The sequence below is a fragment of the Nanorana parkeri genome, unplaced genomic scaffold (assembly GCF_000935625.1).
Source record: "Nanorana parkeri isolate BGI_ZX_2015 unplaced genomic scaffold, ASM93562v1 scaffold750, whole genome shotgun sequence".
In the NCBI taxonomy this organism is placed as follows: Eukaryota; Metazoa; Chordata; class Amphibia; order Anura; family Dicroglossidae; genus Nanorana; species Nanorana parkeri.
The window spans coordinates 205337-216935 of record NW_017307018.1 but is presented as its reverse complement, the minus strand read 5'-3'; the positions used below and the strand labels follow the sequence as shown (position 1 = coordinate 216935).

The 11599-nt window shown below is 42.5% G+C and overlaps 1 protein-coding gene and 1 pseudogene across 1 annotated transcript in view; one reads left to right on the top strand and one right to left on the bottom strand.

The window, feature by feature from the left end:
- LTV1 (LTV1 ribosome biogenesis factor) overlaps nt 1-9324 on the bottom strand; it is a 17978-nt gene extending 8654 nt beyond the window's left edge. Inside the window, exons 1-5 of the mRNA XM_018564434.1 lie at nt 9217-9324; nt 7138-7269; nt 3906-4094; nt 2984-3071; nt 1139-1268 (exon numbers count right to left, since the gene is read on the bottom strand). Coding sequence (XP_018419936.1) covers nt 1139-1268; nt 2984-3071; nt 3906-4094; nt 7138-7269; nt 9217-9219 — 542 coding nt within the window. The 5' untranslated portion in view covers nt 9220-9324. The remainder of the gene's footprint in view (nt 1-1138; nt 1269-2983; nt 3072-3905; nt 4095-7137; nt 7270-9216) is intronic.
- Nucleotides 2381-2882, top strand: LOC108793479 (annotated as a pseudogene).
- Nucleotides 9325-11599: the final 2275 nt, after the last annotated feature.

The following is an 11599-nucleotide window of genomic DNA, read 5'->3' as shown; positions in this document are numbered from 1 at the left end:
TTTTTGGTAAGCAGTTTTAACTAGCTATTATGGCGATTCTATTGTGAATCCATGTAAGATTAACTTATATATTTGTATTAGGACTCATTCACATCAGTGCAGAAGCATTTCAGCTAAATTTTTGAAAGGGCGTTTTTAAATCGCGTTTCAGTGCTGAAATGCAATTAAAAATACCCAAAAACGCACTGATCAGTGCATTTCAATTGAAATCTATATGGAAACCGTGCTGATCAGCGCGAAGTCAGTAGCTCAGGGAGCATTTCGGGTGGCAGACGGTTGGGATCGTGCAAAGCCGTGCGCTTGCATGAACTGTCCCCGTAGGAATGTATGGTATTGTTCATGTCAGCGGTTCAGCGTGGACAAATCCGCACGACCGAACCATCCTTGTGTAAACGGGGCCTTACTGGTCAAAAATAAACAGAACTGAGAAGCAGCAAAACCGCCCATGAGAACATAGCTTTCCTCTAGTTTTAAGGGGCAATACATTACAGGAGTACAGGCAGTCCCCGGGTTACATACAATATAGGGACTTTAGGTTTGTACTTAAGATGAATTTGTATACAAGTCGGAACAGGTAAATTTTTTAAGTGTAACTCCAGCCAAAAAAAACATTTTTAATTTTGGATAGCATAGGGAAGGGTCACGGTTCTTTTGCCGTCTGTTCTGGTTGTTCAGAAGATTATAATATAATAATTAAAAAAAAAGTGTATTTAACATTAGCCAGCTTGCTATTGGCTATTGCATTTTACAATATCCAATAGCAGGCTGGGTATGGCTCCCAGCCTGTAATGAAGAGTAGGCAGTGGGGCGGGGCAGAGGAGCCGCGGCCACACCAGGAGACCGGAGGATCGTTCGAAGGGGGGAAGCGGCTGAAGAGGAAGCATATCAGCGGAGGTACGTGGGGCATCGGGGTTATGCAGCGGTCTGTGTCCCCGCTGCCACCGCCAACACAGGCGCGGAGAGCAGCGGGGATTTCAAAGGACACAGGCCACTGCCGGTACATTTAGGAGAACTATGGCACCGTTCGTAAGTACGGATTGTCTGCAAGTTGGACGTCCATAACCCGGGGACTGCCTGTACTCAAAATATGCACAAATAGACGTATACAAAGCAGTACTTGTAAGAAATTGTGCTTTACCTTTGAGCCTCAGTGCTAGGATCATTGGCCTTTATTATGAAGTCATCATCCAACTGGTTTTCAGGATCACTGAAGTCAAAATCATCATCTAGTGCTGCCACAACATCAGGATCCAAGTCCAGACAAAGACCTGTTAGCAAAACACAAACGTGTTAAGAATGAAGAATTTCTTATTCTATGTGGTAAACTGAAATCAGGTTTATTTTAACCTTTCCTGCGGGAATGTGAGCATATTAGTTTTTTTCTGATTTAGTATCCCTTATCTTGTATTTTTAGACAAGCTAGGACTATATGGCCGATTTGTTTTTTGAACCTATCAACTTACTGAACTAAAGTGATATTAAAGTTTCCTTTTTTTCCCCCTCTACATATTACTACCTAGAAGGCCCACCGTTGCATGAATCTACTTTTCCTCGTCTTTAAAAAGGTTTAATTCCTCACTTTCTAGTGGGTTCCTGCAGCGCTCATCCCTCCCCTCGCCCCGCTAAGCAGCTGTTGTGGAGACACTCGGGTGTGCATATGCCCGCAGTAGCTGTGTGCCTCCATAGACACACACAGCTCTGCGGCAGGCCACACCCCTCCTGCCCACCCAACAGTTTGATTGATGGGAAGAAGGATCCTATGGCTCCTCTGCTATCCGTATCCTACAACTCTCATGAGGCAGAGAGGAATCATCAATCAGTGCACACAGCTGCCTCCTCCCCCCCCCATCTTCGCACTAAACACACTGACAGTTTAATTCCTTGTAATCTCCTCTGCAATGCTCTGAATTACCAAAACTACAACAAACATCAAGTTTGCAACAATCTACACAGAAAAAAAACTACTTTATTTCAAATGTAAGAGCTGTATCCTCTGTGACCAGATTCAGCATGTGAGCTAAGACTCAGAAGAAAGTATGAGGCTGGTGACAGATCACATGATGAATCTCCTCACTAGTAGCTCACCCCACACTCCCTCCTTGGTAAGCCAGGAGGAGAGAAATCAAAGAAGATATCTTAGTGTGGGAGAGCTGAAGAAATCCCAGCTCCTTGCAGTCTAGAGGGGAGGTTTAGTGGTCGGAGACTGAGAAGACACACCCTCAGTATCTTCTAGTCCTTTACATAAACAAGCACAGATGGTGGCTACTTTTCACCTCCCATAGGGACCATGGAGAAGAAATTGACATTTTTGACAAAAATTGAAGGAGCAGGATGGAAAATGTTTCTTGAACCCCTTTCCTGTAGCGGCTCCACAAGAAGACGTAGCAAAATGGTTCCACGTAAGGGTAAGAAAAGAAGGAAGAACAGCTTATTAGCCCGGGGCCACAAGTGGCTGAAGGAGAAAATGTGTTTGGAGTCTGCCACATCTTCGCCTCCTTCAATGACACCTTCATGCATGTGACTGACCTGTCTGGCAAAGAAACAATATGTCGTGTGACTGGTGGATTTAAAGTCTAAGGCTGACAGAGATGAGTCCTCTGCCTAAGCCGCTATGTTGGCTGCTCAAGATGTCGCTCAGAGGTGCAAGGAGCTTGGCATCACAGCTCTCCACATCCAGCTGCGTGCCACCGGAGGAAACAGGACCAAGACCCCAGGCCCTGTTGCCCAGTCTGCACTCAAGAGCCCTGGCTCGTTCTGGCATGAAAATAGGCCGAATTGAGGATGTGACCCCTATCCCTTCTGACAGTACCCGCAGAAAGGGTGGTTGCCGTGGTCGTCGTCTGTAGTTCTCCAACTTTGTCATTCAATTGTTAATAAAATAATCCAACCAAATGTTTCTTGAACAAAATTTTAACAGTGAATGTGGTTTTCGTTCAGGAAACGCTATTCATCCCCAAAAGGATATATTTGCAAAAGCACCTACCTCGAACAGGTGCAGCTTTGTTCAATAAGCCTACATCCTCCTCAAACTCTGAAGCAAACACCGAAGAAGGTAAATTTAATGTTGGGGGCTATAAAACATAAAAAATATCACCCAATTACAGTTTAAGTAAATGTCTTTGTACACAGAAAAGGCAACAGCAATCATTTAAAACAAAGATCTAAAAAGAATTGTATTCCTCACAATGAAGCATTGAATAGTAACTTCCTAATGTGGATTTACAAGCAGTGGAATACTCAGCAACACATACCCCATTAGTCACATGTGCTTTGCATTCATATATCTGCGTGTATGTGGGGGATTTTGTTTTTTTTTTATGAAATAATCATTTTTTATAAAAAAAAATTCTTTAACTCAACTTTATTATTATCACAATGGAGCTGATAAGCCTCCTATGTAGTAGCATAATGCAGATGACAGGCTCTCATAAGGAGACATCAGGGGTCTATTAGAGCCCTTATGTCACCCCTGTACTCTTTTAAAGCTAATCAAGTACAGATTGTGCTCAATTAGCTTATTCCCTGGGCATGGAATGACAGCATTGAACCCAGACGTGATCAAAACTTTTTATTTTTGCTGATCGCTTGTAGTGTCATTCTTCATGGGGGAGATCAGCGGACAAAAGTTCACTGGACTGCCCATTGCTCGCCATCCTGTGGCTTGCTATGATGGTCCCGGGCACCCAGGACTCAAGTGAGCCCAGTACACAGGGCAAAGAGAAGGCGGCGCGTTACAGTACATGTTGAAGTGATCGGACAGCTTTACAGCCGCCAAAATCACTTCCATAAAACGGTTAACAAATACCCAAGTTTGTTTACATGTTGGCTGCTGGCAGCCTTAAGTTTATGGCAGTGAAGGGGTTAACTAAGATAACCAAATAGTTTCAGATTGATATAAAGCTCACCGAGATATGTTCCACTTCGTCCTCTACCTTCCCATCATGAGTCACAATAATCCTACTTTGTGATCGTCCTGTATCAGAAGGAACAAGTTCAGCAGGGCCTACATTTTTAAGGTGCTGCAAGTAATTGTAGTCATCATCAAAGAAAACACCAAATTTCCTTTGTTCGTCTCTTCTTTTTTCTGCATCTACCTGAAATGAAAACCCCACAAATACATTAGTCATCAATTAAACTGAATCTAAAAATTAAACCTTTTTTTTCCTCCAAAGTTTTGGATAGAGTAGAGAAGGGTTATAACTAGGGATGCACCGATACCACTTAAAGGCCGAGTACCGATACTTTTTTTTCAAGTACTCGCCGATACCAATTACCGATACTTTTTCTTAAAGGGACAGGTCACATTTTTTCTAAAGCAATACAAAATCATGATTTTAGGTCAGTTTCTTAATATTAAGAACATGAACACTCTGTAGTGTGGCACAGCTATATCCAATTCTGCATACCTGGCTTTATATTATAAGAACTTTATAATATAAAGCCAGGTATGCAGAATTGGATACAGCTGTTCCACACTTTACAATAATACACTGTTCTGGAGTCTGGACATGTGATAATCTATTTTCCCCACTAGGGGGATACAAGCCTTAGTTAGCAATGGCATGATGAATATTAATTTCATTATTCAATGTCTTTTTTTTTAAATATTATAACATTTATAATATAAAAAGACATTGAATAATGAAATTAATATTTATCATGCCATTGCTAACTAAGGCTTGTATCCCCCTAGTGGGGAAAATAGATGAGCACATGTCCAGACTGCAGACCAGAACACAGTGTGGCACAGCTACAGCCAATTCTGTATAACTGGCTTTATATTATTATTAAATTTTCTTATAATATAAAGCCAGGTATGCAGAATTGGCTGAGCCCCATGAGGTGTGTCAGTACTAACCTGCTGTGTCGTCTTCTCCGTCTGCTTCAGCCACTCCGTGTCACAGCCTAGTCATGTGCTCCATTCGGACCTCTTCTCCCGCTGATCAGCCGATTGGATGATGACAGGCTTCCTCACCAGTCACTCCTGACTGGTGAGGAAGCCTGTCATCATCCAATCGGCTGATCAGCGGGAGAAGAGGTCAGAATGGGCCAGATGACAGAGGAGGTCGCAGCCATCTTGCTTCATTGAAGACGCGGTGGAGGTCCTGTGTGCGGCGGATGCGGGTCCCTGAAGATGGCGGACGCGGCACAGGTACTCGTTTTATGTATCGGAGTATTTGCACGAGTGCGAGTACTCATGCAAATACTCAATCATACTGTAGATGAAAGACACCAGCTGTGTATCACAGACATCATTCTTACATATTTCAGTAGCAGGTTTTCTCCTGCCCTTTTTACACAAAACCAACATTTCTCTTTTTGCTTGCAGCGAGATCTAAACTTTTTCTTTCAGAAAGTGGAAGTGTTAAAACTAGGGTAGCACCGATCTATCGGCCGCCGAAACATATCGCCCGAAAATTGCACTTTTGGCATAATGCTGAAAGTGGCATTTTCCTGCCGATACATCGACGCATCCCAGGTTTCTTTCTTCCTCGCTGGGCGCTGCTCTGTGTCCCAGCGGGGAGGAGAGAAGGTGACAGCCGGCCGAGCGCTGCGGGACAAAAGCACTGTGAGCGGCCGGTGTCTCTCCTCCCACACCGCTCGGCCACCTATCACAGCGCGGCAGGCGGTATGGGGGGTGGCGACAGCCCTGTCACAGGAGGCTGGACTCTGTTCCCGCTCGCTCAGCCTCCTGTGACAATGTGTGTGTCAGAGAGGAGAGTAAACAATCAGTGATCGCTGAGTGTTTGTAGATAATTGAGGATAGGGTATGTGGACTATATCCTCAATTATGAATGAATGTGAAGTGAATAAATCACCTCCTGTTCATTCATAGTTGTGGTTATAGTAAACATACTGTATTCTCAAGTTATCAATGAACGGGAACACTCAGAGGATTCCTGTTCATTGATAACAGGGGATACAGAAAAAGAGATTGAGGACTTTGTGTCCCCAATCTCTTTTTCTATTTTAAAAAAGGGAAATATCAGGGGTCTGTTTAGACCCCCAATATTTCCCCGAAGCCCCTAAAAGTAAAATGAATAAAATAAAAAGAAGAAGTTTATAAAAAATTAAATAAAAATTAAATATATTTGAAAAAATTAAAATAAAAACATTTTCGGTTTCGGCCTGACAATTTTTTTTATTTCGGTTTTGTTTTTCGATTTTTATATTTCTATTTTGGTGCACCTCTAGTTAAAACCTATGTCAAGCTTTTAATTAAGTCTGTGCCCCTGCTGCAGAGATTCACCCTCTCTATTTGTCCTGGTGACCACAGTCACTGGAACAGAGTTAAAAAAAATGTCCAATAGGGACAACTATTCTGGTGACAGCCATCTAAGAGAGGATTTTTCCTTTTACTTCAGAACGTGAAGAAATAAACCCTTAATGGGCCAAAGAAAAAAACAAAACAAAAAACAATGGGGTTTAATTCTTCCCTTATCAGCAGTACAGCTACTTAGAATATAGGGCAGCAGTGTTCCTTTTACATTTCTTAAAAAGGTATGATCAAAACAACTACAAGTCAGCACACACCTTGGTGAACAATTGAGTAGTGTACACTAGAGGACAGCCAGTGAAGAACATTGGTGTATGCATTAAATAAATGCAGTTTAACGTTTACCTACCTCCTCCTACCTTTTTGCAGGGCTATTGTCACACAACATACTCACACGCTCGGTGAATCCAGCGTTGTCCTGTTAAGTAATTGCTCTGCTTCGGCATGCCGGGTCCCACACTGCCATCTTCCCTTCCTACGTCATTAGAAGATGGCTGTCTCTTTTGGGTTTTTGCAACAATCCCAGATGACATGCCACTAGGTCTACCCCCCAGACACAGTGTGTACCTGCTTCTGTAGCCTCCTGGGATATGCGACAGGGATATTCTAAAAAGCTGCAGGAGCAGGGGCACATTATTTTTGACTGGGCAAGAATGGAGGCAGAGAAAGGACAGAGTAAAAAAGAAAAAAAAAAAGCCATAATAAATATAAACAAAAGTAAACAAACAAACAAAATAACTATTGGCTTTTTGAAATAGCGGAGGGGGAGGGTTGCAGTGGGCAAAAGACCATTTTTGGAGTGAAGGTCCATTTTAAGAGGGACACCAAGTAAGTAATGGGAAGGATGTATGGCAGCATACCTTATCTGCAGGTAGTAGGACTCTCTGAGGAGCAGTTTCATCAGCAGCTAGTGGATCCCTCTGACTTCTGTGGACCAGATGGAAAGTTACTGCTTTCTTCTTTTCTATGAAGGGCTTCTTTTTTCTGTGAGGCTATAATAAAATAAAATGTGTTATCTGTAACTGTCCTGAAGTAGAAGTAGTATTTTTAATTACTGCGATTTTGTCAGGAAAGAAAACAAACTACACTTTAGTGAACTTTATACACACTGTACTGAAGACGGTTTGACATTAAACATTAGCAGGAATATTCAACAAATAGGACATTAACAGTCAGAATTTATCCCTGTAAGCATGTTAACATAGTTAGCCAAAGAGCTGTGGAGGACCCAGGAAGTGTCAGCTGGGAAGACTTCTACTGAACAGGATTCTGATGGCAGACAGACAGCAAGAAACTTGAAAAACGTAATTGAGGAAGAACCAGCTTGTAAGGTAGCTGTTTAGGCAACATTGTTATACAGTGCCCCCCACCACCCTGCAATCATGTATTGTCAATACAGAGTTGCTCAGTTACTGTGTGTGGGGGTGTTTTTAAAAAAAAATATTATATGGTCATTGTTATTTGTCTTTGTATAGATTTCCTGCGATTTTTGCAAATCAAAAATTAATGCACACAGGCTTATAACTTTATGCAGGATCATGTTGGCGGCAAGATCCTACATACTATCTTGTCCATATATTGTACACGTGTAACATTTGTGCTAAAGCTGACATGCCTACAGTTTATAGCACAAATGTTCCCTACCAACTGTTAAGACGCTAGGTGACTTAAGCAGCCTGCATCCTAGCAACGAATGAAGACAGACAGCAGGGAGTCGCCTGTTCCCGGCAACAAAGGACGCTAGACAGCAAAGAGCAGCCTGCATCCCAGCAACGGAGGATGCTTGACAGCAAGGAGTCATCTGCGTCCTAGCAACAGACTCTAAGCGGCAAGAAGCCACCTTGTTCCCTGCAACGAAGAATGCTCACAGACACCTGTGTTTTACCAACTAAGGATGCCAGACAGCTCATGTCACCTAGCATCCCTTGTTGTTAGGAAGAGTATTTGCATCGTATGCCTGTAACTTTTAGATTGTAAGCACTCACGGGCAGGGCCCTCCTTAGCATCGTGCCTTGATTTGTATTGTGATTGTAATGTCTTCCCTATATTGTAAAGCGCTGCACAAACTGTTGGCGCTATATCAATCCTGTATAATAATAACTGTTAGCACAAACATTTACATGCATATGATACAGTCCATACCCAGGACTGTGGGAGCTGCCTGTGTTCTAGCAACAATAATGCTAGACAGCAAGGAGCTGCCTGCAACCCAGTATTGAAGGATGCTAGACAGCAAGGAGCAACCAGTATCCTAGCAATGAATACTAAGCAGCAAGGAGCCCCCTTCCTGGCAACGAAGGACTCTAGGCAGCAAGGAAACACCTGTGTCCTAGCAACGAAGGATGCTACACGGCAAGAAACTGACTGGGTCTTGGCACTGAAGGACATTAGGTGGCAGGGAGCTGCCTGCATCCTAGCAAAGGATACTAGGCGGCAAGGAGCCATCTGTGTCCTAAAAACAAAAGGAGGCTACATGGCAAGTAGCTGCCTGCATCCTAGCAACAAAGGACCCTAGACAGCTCAAGCCACCTAACGTCCCTCGTTGTTAGGATGAGTATTTGTGCTGTACACATGTAAGCATTAGCACAAACATTTACATGGATAGGATGCGGTCCATACCCAGGACTGAGGGAAGCAGATTTTTCAGTTTTCCTTTTTTGTTTTTAGAGCCGATAGTGTAACATTACTGATCCTTACTTAGGGCCTCCAGAAATTATTATATTTACGTTCAAATCTGCAATCACACTGTACTGAGAAAACCACTGCATTCCGTTTTGCTTTTTTTTACAGCTGTGTGCACGAGTCCTTTAGAGAAATTCACTGAACTGAGTGGAGAAAAAGTTAAGGCAAGCCCAGTTCTATAAGCAGACACGAATGCAGGTAAGCTATTACAGAGTGAAGACTATTGATGGCTCCGATTTAAAGTCCATTGCTCTTACCATGATTTATTCCATAGAGTATAATGTCCCCAGCAAACCTGGTTGTCCAGATACAAGAAGAATCCCGGGACGATGACAAAACACACTGTCAGAAGAGCAACATGTATGACCACCTCTACACAGTTTTATATAAATGTTATTATATATTTATAAATCATTTCGCAAAACAATTGTCAGCTATCAGTAAACCAACAAAAATGTAACACCAACAAAAAAAACTGCGACCCCCGTTCATGGACTTATGGAATACGCCACTAGAGGAAAGCAAATCCTGCTGAACACTAGGAGAAAATGTGTAGCCCTCTGAAGTTGTCCCCACAGACATTTTTTGTAACCCAATTGCCGTATTTGTCTAGTAAATTTTTGTTCTACAACAAAATGACTGACACTTGCATTTAGGGCTAAACGATGGAGACCAATCTGGAAAATAAAACACTACCTCTATAACTAGGAAATGCGCATGATGTTTCTGTGTTACAGTAATTGGTTGACGTGCAATTATTGGCTGGTAGGACTAGTTCCGCGTCCACCTTTATAACAGTAGGTGGTTGTTGCTCAGTATACAATGTTCTGCACGTACTTTGGGTTTTTTAATAAACTGTTCCTTATTACTTTATTTGTTCCTGGAACTGTAGTTTTGCTTACATATTTTCAATGATGATGAATTCCTTTCCGTTTTTCTACTACGGGCGGACGGCAAGAGGTTAAAATGTTATCCAAGTATTCCTATTAATATATGACATTGTTTGCCTTCTATTATAAAGCCTTAATAATCACCAGGAGTCTAATAACTTAAAGTGATAATAAAGTCTTATGGTTTTTAAGCTATTTCAAATGCTGATTAAATCCCTTATAATGGATGTTGCTCCTTGAAAAAGTTTTAGTTTCCTGCAGAATCAGCTATTCCACTGAGCACTGGCCCTGATATCCTGTTTTAGAGTCGCTCCTCTACCATGTAGGGTCCTATGAAGTCACCCTTGTGTGTGCTTGTAAGCTGTGTGTGTCTCCACAAACACACAGTCACAGCAAGGCAAGACACTGCCCTGCTGGCCACTCCTCCTTCCTCCCTTCTCCAAGCTAGTATATGGACAGCTGCTAGAGACTGCACTGACCCTTGTGACCATGTACTGGACAGGAAGTTTGGGAAAGACGAGCTGGGAGAGTTGGAGGCAGTTGTTTGTTTTGATGACTGTACGTGCTTTAGTGAAAATGTAAAGAAATACTTTACTAGGAAATGAGGAAATGTATATTTGTTTGTCCTGTGCCAAATTTGTAAAAGCAGTGTCACAGTTCTAATACTATTACCAAGACATGCAACAAATCCAGTTCTTTTTGGTGACCTTTGTACATTATGTTGCAATGGTTGTGACAAATTCACAAAGGAATACAGCTGTTTCAGAGACAAGGCAACTGGTAGTAGATGAGACCTTTTTCATTGTGGCATAATTTGGCCCCAGCTCACCCTCCCCCTCCCCACATCATTGGACCCAATGGCACTGTACAGCTGAGTGTTATTGGTTGCTAGGATGCTGGCAGCCACAGAGTGTCACTGGTTGCTAAAACGCAGAACGCATCCTAGTAAAGGTGGAAAATAGTTTAAAGTTTCTCTCTTCTGCTTATCCAAATAATGTATTTATTTTTTGATACTTAAAATAGTATTAAAGTCACTTTTGCTTTTACATAGTTCTACTGCTAGCAAGCAGTAGATACAGTATATGCAAAAACATTTAAAAAAATGTTTACATGTACTAAATAGGCAATTACCTGTGTCCCCGCCGCTCGCTCCCGTCTGAAGATCTGAAGATTCTTGAGTGGCCGTGCAGGATGATGGGGCGGGCACATGCGCAGTAGAGATCTTTGACGGGGTGAAGAGAAGAGACACAGTGTAAGTGCATGCATGTCAGACAGACACCGTGGGACACAAAAGACACAACGCAGTCAGAGCTGGATCAGAGGCCAGCGCATCATGGACTCCTGAAAACTACTGGAAAGAAGAAGATGATCGGATCAAGAGGCATCATTTAAGGTAAGTCCTTAAAGCAGTATTGGAGGAGGGGGGATGTGTCTTTAATATCACTTTAAGGTTGAAGTTACCCACCAATTTAATGTCTCCCAAAACAGTTACTTTCAAGGCATGCCAACTGTCAAGGTTGCCAGTGTACTTATTTCAGTTCTCAACTGAACTTTCAAGCCCTAAATGGCTGGTGTCACATGTGCATCATCATGGCATCTGCAATCCAAATAGAGGCACCTTCCTTGGCTGTAAGGCATAGAAGGGTGTAGTTTAGGGTGACCATTTGTCCCCGGATTGAGGAGACCTTCCCTGGACAAACTATGTCCCCGGTAACATAACATAAAAACAAATAATTCTTTTTTTTACTCA